Source organism: Papaver somniferum, chromosome 9 (assembly GCF_003573695.1).
Source record: "Papaver somniferum cultivar HN1 chromosome 9, ASM357369v1, whole genome shotgun sequence".
Lineage (NCBI taxonomy): Eukaryota > Viridiplantae > Streptophyta > Magnoliopsida > Ranunculales > Papaveraceae > Papaver > Papaver somniferum.
The window spans coordinates 92,173,058-92,194,913 of NC_039366.1; the positions used below are offsets into that span (position 1 = coordinate 92,173,058).

General features: G+C 36.8%; 2 protein-coding genes across 2 annotated transcripts; both read right to left on the reverse strand.

Annotated features, from left to right (window-relative positions):
• Positions 1–1,482: 1,482 nt before the first annotated feature.
• LOC113312274 (probable serine/threonine-protein kinase kinX) lies at positions 1,483–9,609 on the reverse strand. The gene is made up of 8 exons (XM_026561035.1): positions 9,256–9,609; positions 4,041–4,208; positions 3,354–3,602; positions 3,123–3,251; positions 2,881–3,077; positions 2,671–2,766; positions 2,442–2,531; positions 1,483–2,266 (listed from the first exon to the last, which is right to left on the reverse strand). Exons 1-8 carry the CDS (start codon positions 9,607–9,609, stop codon positions 1,483–1,485), a joined length of 2,067 nt encoding a protein of 688 aa, XP_026416820.1.
• Positions 9,610–13,164: 3,555 nt separating this feature from the next.
• On the reverse strand, positions 13,165–16,727 carry LOC113313818 (IQ domain-containing protein IQM2-like). Its single transcript, XM_026562612.1, has 8 exons — positions 16,497–16,727; positions 15,467–16,040; positions 15,171–15,351; positions 14,964–15,052; positions 14,777–14,867; positions 14,443–14,682; positions 14,247–14,348; positions 13,165–14,137 (listed from the first exon to the last, which is right to left on the reverse strand). The coding sequence occupies exons 2-8, from the start codon at positions 15,937–15,939 to the stop codon at positions 13,388–13,390; spliced, it is 1,926 nt and encodes a 641-aa protein (XP_026418397.1). The 5' UTR covers positions 15,940–16,040; positions 16,497–16,727; the 3' UTR covers positions 13,165–13,387.
• Between the last annotated feature and the right edge of the window lie 5,129 nt (positions 16,728–21,856).

Here is a 21,856-nt window from a genome sequence, read left to right on the forward strand (position 1 = left end):
TGAAAAGAGATAAGTCATAAACAAAGTGACACTGAAATTTAAAAAAATTGTCTGAAGATTAAAAATATTTAGAAGAAATTCAGAAAGTGATCTTGAATGAAGATTAAAAAATCTTCTTCCTCTTCAATGGATGCTTTCTTGTAGTCTTGCGCCACTGATTATGCTCCTTGTCCTTTGCTATATCCCACACCTTTTCATACCATCCGCCTTTTGTCAACATCTTGGCCACCAATTTTGATCTCATTTGCTGACAAATATCTTCGGCCCTCTGCTGACCTTTTTCCATACCTTTTGTTGTCTTCATACTTCGTTTCATAAAGTAACAAGTATATATTAGACAGTCCGGGTTGATTCCTTGTGAAGGGCATGGCATGATGTTTAATTCGTGCTCTTCTATAGGTGGATGACCCTTCAATGCTCTCTTCTTGTCGAGTTCCACTTGTACCACAATTGCTAGTTGCTTTGCATCATCTTGATATGACTGCTCATTTTCTGAGTGCAACGAGTTATACCATTTCCATTCATTGGCTTCAAAATCAAAATTCAAAAGTGACCAGTGCAATCCCATCCTCGTTTGATCTGTATAGTGATTGATAGGGATTACAAGAACTTCCAGGTTCTCAGGCATGTCCCGTATGAAATTAACCACAAGCTTTTGCACCTCGCTGGTGACATTATACTTGACATAGTACTGCAATTAATAATTTGTTAGAAAACAAAATTAATTAGGCTCACCTTAATCAGAAAACTAACAAGCATGTACACTACTACAGAAAACTAACAAATCAAACATTGCAGGCCTGAAAACATACCGTATATCCATGTATGATATACAGGTGTACACCTATGTACACACCTATATAAATCTAACAATCAAGAATTAGCAGACCATGTGTCAATCATAGATGCATATTGGTGTACATCTATGTACATAGCTAAATAAATCTAACAATCAACACTTAACAGACCATGTGTCAATCATATATGCATATTGGTGTATATTAGTGTACACAGCTAAAGAAATCTAAAAACACATAGAACATTCCATGTCAATCAACTATGTACACAATACATATTAAAGTAACTATACATGACATTTCTTATTTGTTTTGAGAAACTTACACATGCAGTAGGACTCATAATTTCACAGCTCAGGTACTTTTTGCCATCTGGAGGACGCATGCTATCTCTGACAAGTGCTCTTCTACGTCGATGGATGTAGAACTGGAGTACCTCCTGGTCCAGATATTTGTTGAACATCAGTTCACGAAGTACTCTTTCAGCAATCAAAATATCTTCCTTGACTGTTGGATCATTCAGGCTTGTTAGTTGCCAAGCTACAGAGTTGCGGAAACATAAAGGAAATTTTAACATGGTGTACAAATTTGTGCACATAAATTTTTTTATAACATTCAATCATGGTGTTTTGCGAACTTACTCCAGGCTTGCATAGTCAAAGAATTTTTGTACCCTTTTTTTTTCCTATCCTGCTTGCATAGCTTGGTATAGTGGTGATAGACGAACATCTGGCAATGGATTGTGAGGACAATATACATCTCCCTTTATCTTTATTGGCGCAGGATAGCCTGGTTCTTGTCCCTCTTTGATCCCCTTGCCTTTTGGATCTTCTTTTATCACAACTCGTTTGGTTTTACCCTCGGCAGTGAAATCGGGATCTAGCTTTCTTTTTGCATTTCTCTTTTGTGGTGTCTTGGACAACTTGCCAGCGGCTTGTGTCTTCAACATCTCTGCTTCCTTCATCCTCCCTGCTCTTGTCCTCACTAGAGTCGTCTTCTCTTCTTCTACCTCTTGGCTACTAAAAAATTTACTAGGATTTTGTTGAATGAACTGCACTGCTTCTTCAATGATCCTTTCTCGTACATCTTCATTGGATAATGATTTTTGCGACGAATCTTCTTGGATTAATAATGCAAAGCTTGGACAATCGTGGCGAATTAGGGTTGCCATCTTTTCCTTTACTTCAGATGGTGTCGTTCTGTAACAACCTTTTTCAAGCTTTACGAACACAGTTTCAGACAAGTTATCTAGAAGGTCCTCAATTGATGTATAAGTCTCATTCTGTGATTCTTCTCCTTGTGTGAGTAAAATGACTTCTTTAGGATCCAACTGACATATGGCTTCAGCTGCAATTATAGTAGCTTCATCAATTTCAGCTGTTCGAGTGCCATCCATCACATTCCAGTCATCAAGGTTCACTTGGTCTTGTTTATCTTCATTGATTATACTTGTCTTTGGCATTGAAGTACTAAAAAATGAAATTTTTATGAGAATTTTCAATGGTGTACAGAGTTTTACACCAATGTACAGGTATGTACACAAATTCAGAAGAAGTCATAAAGGTGTACATCCTTGTACACACATACTAAAAACAAAAATATATACATATATATATATATAAGCTGAGATCATTTTCTTTATACCTTTGCTTGTTAGCAGCTTCACACCCATCTACTTTGTCAATTTCATCAGTTTGAGCTTCAGCGATTTCAACTTCCTTTGGCAGAAGAGTGCTGAAAAAAATGCAATTTTTTTAGAAAATGAGAAATCACTAAGGTGTACATCTTGATACACACACATAAGAAATCACTAAGGTGTACATCTTGGTACACATATATAGAAAATGAGAATAAATGCGAGCTACACATATACCTCGGCTTGTTACCAGTTTCAGACTCAACTCCTCGGCTTGTTCCATCCTTGCCATCCTCTTCTTCATTTGCCTCATTGGTCTTTGGTGAAGGAGTGCTAAAAAGATTCAAGTTTTGAGAAAAGGTATTAGCTTTCACACACTGGTGTACGACTATGTACACACATAAAAAAAAGAAATGACTTGCAAATTTAAAAAAACTGATGTTGTACCTTTGCTTTTCAGGAGTTTCAGACGGAACTTCATTCCTTTCAGATTCAGTTCCATGCTCGTCATCACCACCTTTGCTACCCTCTTTGTCATTGTCATGATCATGCGTATCACCACCCTTGCTACCCTCATTGTCATTGTCATCACCATCATCATCATAATTATGATCATGCACATCACCATCTTCATTGTGCTCCTCCTTGTCATTGTCATCATCATCATCTTCCTTGTGCTCCTACTCAACCTTGTCATCCTCCTCCTCCTCCTCAATCTCATCATCTTCCTTGTGCCCCTCCCCATCCTCCTCATCCTCCTCAATCTCCTCATCTTCCTTGTGATCCTCCCCATCCTCCCCATCCTCCTCCTCCTCCTCCTCCTCATCCTCCTCAATCTCCTCATCCTCCTCAGTTTCAATCCGTATTTCCTTTGCACATTTAAAGATTTCATTCAAAGTGTTATTACGGAAATCATTAACTTGTCTTTCTGTCAAGTTCATTAGACCAACTTCATTAACTTTTAGTCTTTTCTCTTCAATGAAACTAAAAAGCCTTTCTTGCCTATCCAGAACTTCAGTAATCTCATCATGCAACTCCTTTCTTCGCATATCTGAAATGCGCAAATTTTCCTTCACATCATCTATACTATTTTCTTGTTTCTGCCTCCGGTACTCATCCAAAAGCAATCGCTCTTCATCAGTATAAGCCTTCACCCATCCTGGTTGCATCTGAAAACATGCCAAAGTATCAACATTGATCACAGGTGTACAATTTTTTACACATGTTGTAAGAGTGTACATTGTTGTACACAAGACAACTTTCTTAAAATCTATCAACAATGTACAATCCTGTACACCTTCTTAAAGGTGTATATCAATGTACATATACTATTCTAAGAAAGTTTTTTGAGATACCTTTTTCAAGCAATCATTCAGTTCTTTCTCGTTTGTATTACTGACATCGCTGATGATCCACCTAAGAAGCCTTGGCACACCTTCCTCATTGCTTGGCTTCATGCTTTTGTTGTGTTCAGCAAACCAATGTTGCATTAACAAATAGGTGAATAGTTAGAAATGTAAGAGAAAGGAACAAACACAATGAACAGAATTATTTAAAATGGTGAATGGATATGTCAGGTGTACAACTGTGTGCACATGTAAACTCACCAACAGATAAAGCACACAACCATTAACTTTAATTGGTGAATCCTGATGTTTCTTAATGCTCGCCATGAGATACTCATGTATATGAACTGGCCAGTAAGTTCTCTTCATCCTATCCAAAGAATCAAAATAGTGTGCAAACTGGTTCTTGCTAATCATACTTCTGTTTGCCTGGGTAAAAAAGACAGCGATACACAAGTACATAGTAAACAACACCACTAAGTCTTCAACATTTCTTTCAATCTCCATTTTCGACTTTGGTTTTAGCTTCATGATACGTACGATTTCCTCCTCCACATCTTTTTTTCCCAGCTCAGTTCGTTTCTTAAGAGTCAATCTGTTTATCAGCGTGTAGATGGTGGATTTTCGACAAGGGCTAAAATCATAAACTCATAATTATACGAAGATCTGATCCAGCAATCAGACGTGAGTATTGAGACACGGGTCTCTCATCGAATTCTCAACGGAGAGTACTTTCTCTCAGAGTACATGTAGATAAGTAGTCTCACGACTGGACAACGGCATATCTCATGAATACTTAACACTTTCACTGATTATTTCTATATAGTATCACGAGATGGACGGCTCCTAGACAGCTTGCTCTGCTAGTATAGAGCGATAACGTCTTCAGAAACAAACAGCGAGTTTACCCTGACTATATAAAGGATATGACTTACCGACAAGCTCAAATCGGGATAATTAATGCTCCTAGACAGCTTGCTCTGCTAGTATAGAGCCACAAAGTTAATTATTCCTAATTAAGATTAATTCTGCCGTGACATTCACTACTGAATTCCCAGAATAATCTATTATTGCTCCTATTCCATGGTCGAATCCACGACTGGTCCCATGGAATGGCAATAACAATTGCTCCTATTCCATGGTCGAATCCACGACTGGTCCCATGGAATGGAAACAAACAATTTTTATGATTCTATGATCGAATCCACGGCTTGATCTCATAGAATAGCAATAACTATATTATCTCATTATTCTGATTTCATGATTGAATCCACAACTGGTCTTATAAATGGTAATAGATAAATCTTAATTACTCCCTGGTCGAATCTACGATCCCATGGAATGGTAATGATCGCTTTATTATTCGTAGTCGAATCCTCAGCTGATCCTATGAATTAATAGTAAACGACTATTTATTTTTATTACTCAGTTTCATGAATTATTCTCCACAGAATTTTATAAATTAATAATAAATAATCAACAACCGGGCGTCTGAGCTACCTCTAAGTAATCCCCAATTCAAATGGTGAAGGTGTATTCAACGACGATACACTAACAGTCACCGCACGAACGAGTATTTCAAAATACAACGAAACGATGAACCTATGCAAAATAGGGAAGAAAATAATAAATAATTAAAAATATTGACCAGGGTGCTGGGAGCACGGACACACGACCGACCGACTGTGTCCTGGTCAATCCCACGCCAGTTTTATATTTTTAATGCATTTTTATTATTTTCCATGATTTGATGAAAATTCTCTCGTTTTATCAAATCTCCTTCGTCTCGAGGAAACTCCTCGGCTTCATGGTGTTTTCATAAACCCATGAAAATAATACAAAATTAAGAAAAAATAGTGTGGGGCGTGACCATTGGCCAACCGGCCATGCCTTGGTCCCAGCCGGCCCCACACCTTATGGTTCCTCATTATTTTTTTATTATTATTATTTCCCTGATTTCATGAAAATTCCTTCAAATCATGGTATTTTCAAAATACATAAAAAATAATAATATAAAATTAGGGAAACACGTGGGACCGGGCCTCAGCCGGCCGGCCATGCCTCAACCGGTCCCACACGCCCATGTATTTTATTATTATTATTTTTAGGATTTCCTTCATCCCATGAAACTCCTTGATTTCATGGTATTTCTCTCAAATTAGGAAAATCCCTTCAAATCATGGAAAATACATAAAAAATAATAATATAAAATTAGGAAAACACGTGGGACCGGGCCCCAGCCGGCCGGCCATGCCTCAGCCGGTCCCACACGCCCATGTATTTTATTATTATTATTTTTAGGATTTCCTTCATCTTATGAAACTCCTTGATTTCATGGTATTTCTTTCAAATTAGGGAAACTCGTGGGACCGAGCCCTAGCCGGCCGGCCGCGCCTCCACGGTCCCACACGCCCTTGTTTTTATCATTTTAATATTTTTTGCTTCCCTGAACTCATGAAAACTCCTTCAATTCATGGAAACTTCCTAAATTCATCAAATTTCTCAAAATTCATGAATTTTTCTTAAAATCATCAAAATATTATAAAATTAAGGAAAAGGCACCACGGGACCGTGGCCATGACCGGCCTACCATGCCTTGGCCTCGGCGGTCCTACGCCTCCTCATTCCTTATTTTATAATTATTTTCCATCATCTCATGGTGTTTTCCTCGTCGAAACCCTAATTTTGGCATATTTTCTCGAATGGATGCTCAATTGCACGCCAGAAAATATCAAAATTCTCAGGACTGAGACGCGGACGCCTTGGGGACACGAGCACACTATCTTGACCGACCAAGATTGGCTCTTTGGCTTACAGAAGCCGATCCCAGCAATTTTCACAGAAGACTCTTCCAAACACTTTGGATTTTCATGAATTGATCATCAGGCGATCACGTGACTACCCAGGGTCGGTTTCATAACCCATGGTCAGTCCCTCACTCCGTCATAATTAATTAGGTTTTCTCACCTAAGGCTCAGACGAGCATTTTCGAATAAATGATTAAATCATCATTTGATCATTCTTTCACCAACAAATCGTCAACTCTTCAGGAATTCTTTGTATTTTCTCACTTGAGCATATGGACACTACATGGTTGATCCACGGTCCCATGTAGTCGCTCCCTCCTTCGTCCCATGGTTGAAATTCTGACGAACCATGAATTGATCATCAATTGATCAAATTAGGGTTTCTGAATCCAAGGATCATCATTCCAGATTCCAACCTTAATAATTTCACGACGACCTCATGGTCATTAAGTTTATTAATTATGCTCTGTTCAACGACCAGTATTCTAATTAATATTTTTGGTACGCTGCCAATAATCCATCAGATGAGCAACACATGCTCAGACGATCAAATATTCAACAATTCATCACATGAGCAACACTTGCTCAGATGATAAATATTTGCTCAAACCAAGGGATATTGGTTCAACAATCAATATTCAACGATCCATCGAATGAGAAATACTTGCTCACTTCATCGTAAGAACTATACCTCTGTCTCATGGCATGTTCAACTCATGAGTTTCAGAACATCATGTTCAACTCAGCAACTACATGGGCTCATCGTCCCATCAAACCACGAAGTCATCAATTGACTAACATACCACGAGACGTCAATCATGTCACTTTGGGGATATCACTTAGGGTTTTGGTATGGCGGTCTACGACACGTGTGTTCAAACACACGATGGAATGTGAGCAAGTCGTGCAATCAGTTGAAGGAATTCACGAGGTAGTGGGTGGAAAATCGACCAAGTCTCCACACGTTGAGCAACTGGTTTCATACACGATCTCCACTTCCCCACTCCTTGATTCCATCAACTGTCACACTTCATGGGGTCATGGTGTCTAAAATTACAGCAATATAAATAAGTCTCTGAATCATGATTGAATCATGAGCATCATCAATCTCACGTCTCATCGACAACGCGAGATCATCAACTCATCAATTGAGCAACTACTCTCAATTGAGAAATTTCAATCATTCAGAGCTTATCATATTCAGAATTCACACAACCACAATCTTTGATTACCATTGATTCCACACATTCCCAGCTTCCCTCCTACAGATCAACCCATCCTCTCTTGTGACCGAATTTACTCTGGAACGATCATTGTCTTGATTTAGGCCGGAGTACTACAGATTGATCTCTCGAATCTAAAGCACCCTCTTTGCAGCGGTGCATCTGTGTGAGATTTAGCATTTCGCTGGGTTCGAGGAGTCTCCTACGTACGGTCGTCTCCTCAATTCCTTAAAAACCAGCAAATCATTTTTCCCCATCTACACAGCGGACCGTATCTTTTTTCAGCTGCAGTTTTTACATCTTACCCTTTTTCAATTTCCATTGGCACCATCTTAATCCCATAAAATAGAAACAAATCCTTAGGTTCACTCTTTACTGCCACTTGCTTGTTCTTCTTGGTAGTATCAAACATGAAATAATGTCCCCCCTGAGTCACAAATTTCATGGCGGTACTGTCTCACAATTTTCAGAATTGAGTTTGGGTTCATAGTCCATATATCATCTCTCTTTTTACTTGTATCTTCCTCGTCTTTTCCGGTCTGCTTTTTTGTGGACAAAGATATCTATAACAGGACAGAATGGTCCTTCTTTTTGCTTCTCTAGTTGATAATTGGTGAACCATACTTTTTTACCTCTTTTTGTTTCATCTTCCTTAAGGTTTTTATTCACAAGGTCACTGAAGGCATGGAAACTTGACCTATATGGTTTGTTGGTATCTATGAAAATGAACCAAGAAGAATAATACATTCATTATACTCATATAAGTACAAATAATATCACGGTACACATAAATAGGACCATATCATACAGGTGTATAGCTGTGTACACTCCTACAGAAAACTAACTAAAGCAATATTTGTTCCCACACAACATGCCATAAATCAATGTGCGTGTAAAAATCTTTACACTCATACAGAAATCTATCAAAAATAGCTTTAAAACACAGACAACAGGAAAAATAAAGGTGAAATAGCATGTTGGTTCAAAGATGTGTACACCAACACCAAAAACGATGGGATAATATGTTGAGAAAACACACATTAGTTCATATGAAGATGAAATAACAGGTATACAACACATACAACAGGCCATATGAAGGTGAAATAGTATGCTGGTGCAAAGGTGTGTACACCGGTAAACACAAGTGACGGCACAACACACACATTAGGCCATATGAATTTGAAATAGCATGCTGGTGTACAAACCAGTACACTGCTACAGAAACATCTTTAAAACAAACATAACATGACATGAATCACTACAACAACATTGTGGTGTACAGATCTGTACACACCAACAACAATTCCCACAAAAATTGCTCAAAAACAAGATAGAACTATATATGAATTACTGCAACAACATGGTGGTGTACAAATCTGTACACATGTACAAGAAATTGAAATAAAAATTGCTCAAAAATAGACAGAATTGTACTTGAATTGTTACCTTTTTTGTTGAAGGCTTTGAAGACTTTGGAGGCTTTGGAGGATTTGAAGGCTTTGAAGGCTTAGATTTCTTCTTAGCTGGTGATTTTTTTGAACTTTCTGGTACTGAAATTGATGTTGAATCTTCTAATGATCTCTTCAATCTCGTTGATTTCCGAATCTCTTCTGCAACAACTGATGGAGTTGGGGATGAAATTGGTGTTGAATCTTTTAATGCTGACTTTGCTCTCGTTCTTGGTGATATTGATTTTTGATTTTCTTCTACCGCAACTGATGGAATTTCTTCTTCAGTTGATGTTGCATCTTCCACTGTTGGTGCGCTTGTCTTTGAAACTACTTTTTTTCCTTTCAACATATTGTTACTGATACTGCAATCATCTAGGTATTTTGATTAGTAAGATTTTAGAGTTTTTGAAGAAATGTTTTCAATAATTTGAAGAAATTTCTAGGGTTTGTCTGCAAAATTTCAACCGATTTTTTTCTTCTGCTTTTAGTCTGCAAAACAATTAAAATGGATTTATTATTTTGTCCGTCACGCCGCAGTTTCTTTAATTCAGTTTCTTTTTTGAAGCAAACGTGTCGCAACCACGTTCATTGTGTCAGTTACAAAACTGATTCCATTCGCTGCACGTGTTCTTTATTAAAAGCGTGCGAAGGATAACAACATCTTTATACATTTTGTGGACTAATTGTTCCTGGTTAGATCGGGGTGGACTAATCTGTTCTTTTTTGTGCGGTTTTGGACTGAACCCTTTTTTTCCCAAGCTTATATTACTGTTTCGGTTGGTCTCCCGGATGGTGCCATACGTCGTAGCTCAAATGGATGATTTTAGGTTTCAAGTGTTTTTGGTATAAACGTGTGAGAAATTAATTTGGTGCTTATCCAAAATTTATGAAAAAACTTAATTAGATTGTTCTCAACTGAAACATAGGTTACATAATTTTTTTCTTCAATTTCTTTCAATGACTAGCTAGAGATGAAAATTTTATATCAAAGGCATAGCAATTCACTGCAAGGCAAAACTAATGTAACCTAACAATTATTTATTTATTTATCGTAAGACAAATTACCTGGTCACAATGCAAATTTTAGCCATCCACAGGGACTTGGTAGATTTTGAGTTATGTTGGAAAATTTTAACTTATATATTTTGGATTTGATGCAGAGTGTCGTTAAGCAGATTTTGGTTCGTGAGACAAATTCTAAATCATTAAACTAGATTACTGCCGCACCAGTGAAGACCGACGATGAAAGGGAACTGCTTTTTAATAAAATGATACTGAAATTGATCGATTTCAATCGATCTGATGGCTATTTTAAAGAAATTTGAAATGTGAATTTTTTTTTTGATGGTGTTTGACTGAAATCTGTAATCAATTTGATTGATGATCCTAAGTTTGAGCTTAATTTCATGAAATTGTGATTTCCAAAAAGCCAATTTCAGTTTCTCTGCACAAACATTGTGACGGACAAACTCACCATTTTTTCATCACTAAGAGACTCCTCCCTTTGGTCGTCGTCCAATTATTGGGTCACTCACCGAATTTTGTGTCGCAAAATATTTTTCCTGAGGCAATGCAAATTTTAGATCACATGACATATTTTGGATCTAAGAATAGATTTCCGGGTAGCAGATGTGGCTTATCGGAATTTTCAGTTCATCGAGTACTTTTCAGTTCTTTTTCCGGACAAACTAGTTACTGTCTAGTAATTTACCAACGCGTGCTGGGCTTCAAAGTCTCACCTCCTGGATGGGGTTATAAGATGCACGTTAAGCAGGCAGGACACGATATAAATGCCTAGCAAAAGTTACTATTGCTAATGTTTAATGCTTTTCTAGTTGAATATTTTGAGTTTTATTCATGTGAGACTGGACAGAGCGAAAGAGGTAATGAAAGACCCAACCAAAATTAACTTGCTAAGAGCAAGGGCTATGGGGTTGAGAGTCTCCTTCAAAGTGAAAGAGTTGATCAAATTTGATCAAATTAAATCCTATTATGGGTAGAGAGAAATCCCATTTCACCCCAAACTCAATCAACCTCTCTTTCGAACGAAAGAGTGAGGGAAATTCTTCCATATACGGCTAATAGTTTGCTGTGTGGAATAGGTAAAGAAGAAATTTGCCTTTGTGTTTGTTTTCTTGTTCAAACGGCTATTAGATTGTCGTAATATTAGGTTTGAGTTTTACACGGCTAATATTGTGTCGTATTTGCAGGAAAAGAAGAAATTTGCCAGGGGAGAGATATATTTTTTTTTAAAAATCTATTCAAGTCCGAGAAACGAATCCCTTATTTATCCCTTAAAAAATACTATACCATTTGTTACCAGTTGAAGCAATTTGAATAACCATCACTTCTCAAATCTAACAAGCAATTTGAATAACCCTCTCTTCTCAAACTTAACAGTGATGAAAAACTCGAAAAAATGTATCGAAGGTTTGATTAGCTGACAAAATGATTCATTCATGCCCTTCCTCACAATAACAAAATTCAGAAAAAATAGAAAAAGGTGAGATTTTCTCTTTTGGCTGCTGCTGCCCGTGAATTAGGGTTAAAGTTGTGATGAATTAGTTGGTTTATTTTCTACCGGACGGCTAATTGTTAGCTGTGTAGTCCTTTCTCACTCTATTCCACAGTCAATTTTTTCACTCTTTCACATAGACTCTCACCCGTTTTGATAGAGATAGACTGTTTTAGAGTCTATTCCATAGTCCTTCTTCTAACGAAAATTTTGTTCAAGTTGACATTTCACTCAAACTAGACCAAACCATTGGACTTTATAATTCCATCTTATCAACACTAACCAACTCTTGTAATAATAACCGATTCTCAATTGTGTAGATTTTCCAAGAAACTATAAACACAATGGCAAAGCATTGTCTTTTTGCTAGGAATCCAACTAAGCTTAAAGAAGAAAAATTATATAGCAGTAGTTAGTGCTAGTACTCCAACAACAAATATTTATTTAAAGCCCCTGTTTCTTGAAACAAAGGTCTCACAATTATTAGTATTAGTGAGTGAGTTGTTTTGATTTGAATCCATACAAAAATCATAACTCTGTCAAGGAATCATTTTCGACAATGCTTTTATCTTAATTTTTAAATTTGGTTTTGCATATGAGAATCACTTTCCTTTCTTTTCTAGCTAGTTCTTATCCATAAGACCTCTTCTTAATGCTCTACTAATTAGTTAGGGAAGCTTATCCTTCAAGAAAACAAAAACTACTGCAATTATACTTCTTGATTATCATCACCGACAACGTAAAATTCCTCGAGTTTGTCCTTAAACGCGTCGAGAAGAATTGTGAACTTTGCTGATGTATTCCTGGAACTAGTCGTATACTTGGTTATTAATCAAACTTACTGTTGCAATATAAAACATAGGAAATGGAGTGACACAATAAATGCTTATGTCTATTCTTATTGCTGAAGGTTACCTTTAAAATTTGTAGTTTTGATCACAAATATCTCTGATGTTGCTATAATATCCCTTCTTTGTTCAAGTAATCTTGAATGAAATCTTCCACAACCAAACATTTGATGTTCCTATGTCACATCTCTTCCAAATTCAAGTAATCTAAATCTTGTTCAAGTTCCAACTGTTTTGTACTTTCATTTATTTTTATATTAAACTCCAATAATTCACTGTATGACGTAGACGGATTGGGAAGCATGCCGCATGCGGTCGTATTTCTAAAACTCGCATACACGTGCAGCTTACGCTTCCAGCATCTTCTGTGGTTACCAAATTCTGCGTGGTAATGGTAATCCATCATCTACTGTGGTTACCAAATTCTGCGTGGTACTGGTAATCGTGTGAAATTTGGCTAACTCTTGGAAAAACCCTGGTTACTCATCTTGGAGTGTAATATTGCTTTAGCTCATGGGTACATTGAAGTATAACAAGGATATAAAGAATGAGAAAGAATTAATTTCCACTATTTAAAGGGCATTTGGAACCCAACAAAATTTCTACACATTTCGCGTCATAATTCACCGTAAGATCTACAAAAAGAATTGTAGTAAAAAAAATGAAAAAAAATAATTAAGAATGCAAAAGAATTCCTATATTTCTTTTACTCACAAAAGAATGGATGGATGAATGAATAATGAATCAATTATTTGCTTTCTGTTTCATCTAAAATTTGATATTGTGGGTGTCACTGGTGGCGTTGTTCTTGTGGGTGTCGTCATGGCATCTCTCCAAAAAATGGTCGGAGTTGATGGTTTCGGACTACTGAGACTACTCTTACCACCAGGCCGTGGAGATAGATTTACGTGCTCTAATGCACGGAATTGGAGCCCTGATGGGTAATCCCTCACACAACCTATACGAGGACCGGCACCTGTTGTCCATTTGAAAGACAATTGCTTCCCTAGTTGATATGATTCTAACACTTTCTTCGAATTGATCCTCCGAAGAATGGACTTCTTTGGAATGATTTCCTTTTGTTCTTGTTCTTGTGGTTCTTCACCTTCTTCATCTGATTCGATCAGTTTCCTTGTAGGAACTGCGTAATCTTCGTCGTCATCCTCTAGCGATTCATCGGCAGTCTCGTAACCAACCAATGGAGATCCCATGGAGAAACGGTTACAACTTCTCTGTGATAGACTAATTTCTGAAGCCACAAACAAATTGACTCTGTTTGGTATTTCAAGTGTAGTCAGCTTTTCGCTGAAACGTTGAGACCGCTTTGACTTGGGTTTATGTGGTTCAGTATCCGTTTCTTGTTTATCCGAGTCAGTTTTTTCTTCTTCATTCAATTCATCAGAATTAGTTTCTTCTTCTGTTTTCGTCAAGTCTTCTTCCGATGAATTGCTTCGGAGGCTGATATTACCGTGTTGGCTTGTTTTGATGCTCTCATCCTCGTCAATTGAAATTCTCTGTAAAGTTACAAAAGTTCAAATCAGTTCACATGCTTCAATTTTGCTTTTTGGCCTTGCCATCTGGAGGAATGTGGAAAGAAAATGAAGAGTATAATTAACGGGTTACCTTAACATCGGTGAGATCAACATTGTGTTCCGTGAGAAATGACACGAATTCCTGAAAGTTTTGCTCAGTAGGTCTGTAATGTCCACTATGAGGCCAAACTGCCTGTTCAAGATAAAATGGAATTATTTGTTAAACCAATATCCATAAACATTATATCTTTATCAAATTTGAAGGAAAATGTGTTTTATTTTTATACCTTCAGTATACCATTTTCGACGACTAATCGTCCAGCTGCTGATGTCGCTCCACCTGCCAAGAAACTTGAATGTTGGAATGTGCCTTTCTTTTTCTGCCCAACATACAAATTCTTTGATGTGCTTAGAACGAAGATCCACTTAGCATCATCTGATGCTTCAGATGTGTTAAGCAGCTCACCACTCTGCTTGTACATGAATTTGCCATCGTCCACTATAACTTCATAATTCTTCCTTTCAATCTGCGAATCGTGATTTTCTTTAAAGTTAGGATACAAGTTTGAGTTTTCAGAGAAATGAAAATATTGATCGGGAAAGTAAGAAGATGAGACTCACCGGACCAAGATACTTGATGCACTGTTGTTGAAGCCTTGACCGAGGGCATTTATCCACAAGATTGATCTCCCTTCCATCTCCTATATCTAACCTGCATTTTCAAATTTCAAATATATCCTTAGTAAATCTGAAATTTCCATCTATACTGTAATCGTTCAAGGAAATGATTTTCTTTTCTATAACCTACCAGTAGAAGAAAGGTTGTCTACTATCACATCGGAGCCAAGTTACATAGTAGAAATGTAGGTTATGGCCATACCGGTGTCGTGGATCAATCTGTTTGTATCAAGAAAACACAGACAAAAGTTAGTAATAATCACGAAAAACACGAGTTATTAGCATATAAATGCATATCTTATTCGGTTTGAAGATTATAGAGAGAATTGATGCTTACCGCTTCAAGCCAATGCTGCAAGGCAAGCTTTTGAGCCTTGTCATCCTTGGATAGACCTTTTCCAACCTTTGCAGCTCTGGTTCTTGCTCTTGACCATCGAGAAATAGCAGTCTCATGTTGCTCATCCTCAAAGAATGAAACTGAACTCCGTTTCAGTTCAGCAAAATCCAGTAATTTCCACCTACAGATATACAAACAAACCAAACCCCGTTAGACTTTCAAAATGAATTCGAGAGGATAGACGACTAATAGTATTAATTATACATATGGACACAGGGTTTTGAAACAAAACTCACCATCCTTGCTCCACAAGAACAGCACAATCTGCAAGCTTTCTTCGTGTTCGAAAGCTTTTGTAAACTTTCTGCAATTTCAAAGCAGCTTCATGTTTGGGATGACCGGAATCCAACTCGGGTGACCACGAAATCTTATTGGTGGTGAGACTATCTGATTTTGAGAATGGAATGCTAACATCCTTGTTAACAGGCTTAACAAGTACATTGTTTTCGATATCTGATGGAGAAGATTTAAGTGAGATCATTGTTTCCATATCATTACTTTTTAAACTCACAGATCCTTCAAAGATCATTTTTCCAGAACCAACTGATTTCAGAATGGTTGGTTTAGAATCTCTTCCATTAAAGCTTACGGATCGAAGCGCTGTTTTGACATCATCACCGTGGAAACTAATAGATCTCACAATAACACCGTCAAAACCTTCATTCAAAACATCATAATCAGCTCCAGGACAGGAAAAAGATATTCCCATTCGATTATAAAACCGATACTATTTCTTGCTCAAACCTTGTTTATTACTCCTCAGAGGAGTCTCGGTGGTCGACAGATTGATCAAGAAAGATCTCCCAATCCCTACAGAAGGGAAAATGAGAAAACAAATATAAGTTACAGCTTGAATATCAAGAAATGTTTCTATGTCCTCCTGCTCATCCCATTATAAATGGGTAGGAATCTTAAATTCCAACATTTATACGGAAATCATATGCATAAATTAATCTATAAACTAATGTGAAAGAAAAGAATCCCAAGATATGAGGATCAAAATTTATCAGGAAATAATATTAATCAAGGCCGGGTTTGAATAAAAAAATTTACTCTGAGAGATAGTATCAAACACACAGATGACAGAAAACTGGTTTTAATTTATTGAATAACAGCTAGAAAAATGCAACAAAATGATAAGTTTGCAGCAACCCATTATCATCAAACTTTCATTAAAATGAAAAAGAAAATAGACAGAAGAATGATATACCATAAACAGGATAACAATAACCCAAAGCCATTAGAAATGTAGGTAAAAAGCATTACCTTTAATGAGTTGGGAGACGGAAATGACGAGAAATGAGATTGGTGTTTGTGAAGAGTGAATGTTCAGAGAGATGGAGACGAGATCGGAGATGGGTTTCTGTGAATGTAAGAAAATCCGAATAGAATGGGAAGAGAGAGAGGGAGAATGGTTTTTAGTTTTGCTTGGAACGTGTAGATTACAGAGTGGATTTTTTCGTCCTAGTCTAGGCTAGTTAGTTTTCAGAGCTCTAAAAAAAGAGATGGATGGAGTATTAGCTAATCTTAGACTAGCTTATTTATATACATCCAGAGAGAGAACAGTAACAGACTGCCAGTACTCCCTCCAACCACGTGTTTTGACTATTGAGGGAAAACCATGTTTCACACTGTGACTCAAAATAACTCGGATAGGAGGAGGAGGGTACCAAATGAAATTTAGTGGGAATTTAACTAGGGGAACCGGAACCCCCCTTCATTGGAAATGTCTACTTCATTGTGATACTATTGGTGTTACTAAATCAAACATTTCCGTCATCAAACCGTCGTCAACCCTTTCTTTTCTTCTTTTACGAGAAGATACAGAAATTAGGCTATGTCAAAAGATCCATTGCACAAACTTCTCTTTCATTTACAAAAATGTTTAATACATTCCACTTGCTAGCAACCTATTTATCACCGGTGCAGTCGCATTTTTTTAACCATTTGTATCCATCCGTCCAGAGTACAAATTAGCTGGGTTTTTAATTAGTGTGTCCACATAAAAGCATTTGTTAAAATAAATTAACCTGCATTAACCCGAGTTTGTTTTGCTTCTTTCTGTTAGTTGGTCGTGATCAACCCAGGAAACTTCCAGTTCCCATCTTATTTTAGGTGTTGGGTTGTAAGGATGAGTTCGTGTACATGATACCGTTTGGTTGCAAGTAGGTTAGGGACACTATAGACAAGACGTACCTTCACCACTGTATTGGACCCATCAAACTTAGTTATACGTACACTCGCAACGTATAATTTTACGTATCTTAATTTTAGGCGGGATTATTAATTTCATTTCGGGTTTCTTTTTGTTGTTTTGTCGGGGACAATCGATTAAGGTGATGCAATAGTGGTTTATAGGTGAAGTGATCATTTCATAATCATTAACTGGTATACTCAAGACAATATTATGTTATTTATAATATTTTTTGAATGAAATAATATTAAGTTTCAGGTATCATTTCGTAAACATGAAATATTATACTACTATTTGTGAATTTGTAGTGCATTTTCATAAACACGTACACACACATTTACACCATGTTTGTTTATTCATCTGAGTCGTATAGATCTGACTCATCTGACTCAAAAATATATGAGTTAGTGGTTTAGTTTTATGAGTCAGGAATATTTTATTACCTAATTTAAACACAAAATTGGTTAAAAAGACCAACAATTCCTGGGTGAAATGGACAGTTAGATTTTGATACTGTTTAAATGGCCAAAAATGTAAAAATAGGCGGGATGTAACTAATTTCATCGTGCCTATTTTCAAATATTTTTTCTTATTTTTAATTTACACAGGATGTATCCAGTTTCATCTTTGCTATTTTTTTAATTTAAGTTAGGTGAAACCAGTTTCATCCTTACTATTTTTATTTTTTTTGCCATTTCACCCAAATTATTTTTTACCCGTCCATTTGAACCGTGATTTAAAAATATTTGGACAAATGACCCATTTTCCGTAACTCAAATCGGTCCGAATCAGAGGTTATGTCTGAGTTAAAAGTCAAGTCAGATCTAACCCAAAATGAAAAACAAACGGTATGACTTCTGACTCGGTCCGAGTCAGGGATCAGCTCAAATTCAGATGCCGAATCAGCCATAAACAAACAAGGTCTTACTCCGTAAATAATCGATGTTTAATGCAATTACAGACCTTATCACATGAAGAATGAGTGTATTTTCCAAAGACTTGGCGATTCCGAAACTTAACAAATCAAGCAATATTACATGTCGACACTCCTGATGTCACTTGTTGTGACTATGATTTATTTGGCTAGGTGGCTTAACTCCCAAGATTCTTAAATAATTTTAGTGTAAACTAATGCTTTTGACTTTGGCCTTGTCAAACAACAATCTACTAACACTAAATGACCCATGGTGTCATCAGATACTCAATATGTGAATTTAGGGCTGTGGTTGGTTTGATGATGCAAACACGGACGTGTAACTCTTTGGACGGATTGTGGAGATTGAAAGCAAAAGGATAAAAATTTGAATTGACCAAAAAAAACAACCAAAATGTCCATATGTTATTATTTATAGATTAGAGTGGGTGGTCACTGTCTAAACATTTTCTGCACCGCGTGCATGGTATCCACATCCATTTTGCTCAACTGCAACACCCATACACCGTATAGTCTTTTTCATTTACTTTCCTAGACAAGGGTATTCCAAAATATAATTGTACGGACAAAATACTTACATGTAATAGCTATTTAGTCTGTTTTCCTGTTTTTTTTCACAAAATTAGTTAAAAAGACCAAAATCAACATTCTTTGGGTGAAAAAGACTTGTATATTTTGATACTGTTTAAATGGACAAAAATTAAAAAGATACTGTTCGATAAAAATATAAAAATAGTCAGGATGTAACCAGTTTCATCCTACCCATTTTCAAATATTTTTTCTTATTTTTAATTTATATGAAGATGCATCCAGTTTCATCCTTGCTATTTTTTAAGTTTAACCCGCGATGAATCCAATTTCATCCTTGCTATTTTTCTTTTGTCCATTTCACTCATACTAATTTTTACTTGTCCATTTGAACCATGTTTTAAATTCTTTTGGACAAATGATCCATTTTCTGTTTTTTTTTCTCATGCTTCAAAAATTAAAAATTTGTACAGACGAAATACACTCACTATACAAATTTTGAGATTTAGCTCTAGTAATTGTTTCCGCACTGGTACTTTGGCGGCCCCTGGAAGACAGCCACGGCACCAAATGCTGTAATTTGGTTTAGTCTCTAAGAGCAACTGCAGTGGTGCGATCAAAACCAAAGATCAAAGATCAAAAAAAAAGACCAAAATTTGGGTTTAGTCTGTGGTGTGACGCAACGGTACATGATTAAAATTTCGTCAGGCGGACTTTAAAAGTCCGCCCCATTAAAATTCCATCAGGCGGACTTTAAAAATCCGCCCCATCATTTGTAAATTTTAACAGGCGGACTTTAAAAGTCCGCCCCATTCTTTGCAAATTTTAACAGGCGGACTTTAAAAGTCCGCCTCATTCCTTTTTTTTTTTATTTAATTAAAATTTCATCGGGCGTAATTTAAATCTCCGCCCGTTAACAAGCGTACTTTAAATTTACGCCCAGCATCAAGCGTACTTTAAATTTACGCCCGACTATATTAGAATTTGGGATTTGGTCGCGACCATATTTGGTCTGGAATTTGATCTTTGGTCCAAATTTGATCTTTACTCCGTCCCACTGTGTTAGGATCTCATCCCATAAATTTGGTTATACTCGCCCACTGTGGATGCTCTAAAACATGCTTTCCCTAAAAGACAAACTCCATGTCCAGCTTGAAAGGGTCGAGTTATACGTGTACGCATATTAGTATTATTTTGTAAACACACTTACGTGTAACCCGCTAACTACTAACTAATAAATTATTCTTAAACTTTCCAATTAGCATATAATTGGCATTTTCGCCATTTGCCATTTATCTTATGCCGGTGAGAGTAAACGACGTTTATTTGTCCGTCGGTTGCCATACCCATACAGCTTCAACAATACAAGAGTGGATTAAACTGGTCAACAATCAACACCGCAGGCCAAAAAGTTAGACTTTACACCTTTTCACTTTCTCTTTCGATTGATAAGAGAGTTGGCACTTTACACTTCATCATTAAAAAGTATCGAAAAAGGCCTAAAGTTTGATTTCTATGACCAACTAGCGGTCTCAGCGAGTGGTTTTGATTTATTGTTTCTATCACGAACCTCGTTGTTGAACGGATGTGCCAAGTAGCCCGCTGAATCCAAAGATATACACATATACCGTAGAAGATAAATTAAACAAAAGTATTTAATTTGTTTAAAATAAAGATTTTTTTTTCCTTTTTCTTTTATTTTTACTCGGGGTGAAACGAAAAAAAAATTTATAAAAAAAAATTACCGCGGAAACTTAGATACACCACAACAATCAACTGCGTATCTCTATCTCTAATGACTTAAAGGCCTAGACAAATAAAGCTCACACGTTGAATGGTGAGGAAACCCTTATTTTCTATTGGCCGAAATAAACCTTTTTTGAGTTTAGTGAAACGAGCGTTTTGGTGAGGACACTTGGCAACATATGATTGGTCTAAAAAGAATAAAAAAATATTAAAAAAAAGGAAACCAAATTCAATTTGGAATTCGCGAGGACACTTGGCAACGTATGATTGGTTTAAAAAGAATAGGAAAAGATAAAAAAAGGAAACCAAAATCAATTTGGAATTCACGAGGACACTTGGCAACGTATGATTGGTCTAAAAAGAATAGGAAAAGATTAAAAAAAGGAAATCAAATTCAATTTGGAATTCGCGAGGACACTTGGCAACGTATGATTGGTTAAAAAATTACAAACTCAAAAGGAAAAATTAACCTACAGGGAATTTATGAAAGTCCATATTCAATTTGGAAATCGAATATCTACCGTATAAGGACTTTTTTTTCCAAATTAATATCTAAATGGGAAAAAAATCCGCATATTTTCTGCGAAAATAAAATGAAAATAAAAATAAAATATACACATATTCTCCACCTATTTAATGTGTTTTCCCGCCACACCAAACTAGAAATACATCGCCACGGGGGGACGAAGCCCCGCGCGCACCAAATAAAAAATGCATTGTCACAGGACGGGGCGAAGCCCCGCACACACCAAATAAAAAAAAATCCCACAGGACGGGACGAAGCCCCGCGCACACCAAATAAAACATGCATCTCCACGGGACGGGGTGAAGCCCCGCGCATACCAAATCAAAAACGCATCCACACGGGACATGGCGAAGCCCCGCGTACACCAAATCAACAATGCATCCACACGGAAAGGGGAAAGTCCCGCGCACACCAAATCAAAAATGCATCTTCATGGGGAGGGGCGAAGCCTTGCTCACACCAAATCAAAAATGCATCCCACAGGGTTGGGCGAGGCGAAACTCTACGAACACCAAATTAAAAGAAATAAAATGCCCGGTGCGTAGCACGAACACAAATCTAGTACACATTAATTAATTCATTGAAGCTCCGAACAGAATGTTACGCTCTCAATGCGACATAATATAATTGATGAGAATTAGTGGAAGAGAGCATAATGTATACTCGAAATCGATCCAGTTTATCTTTTTGTTCATTCA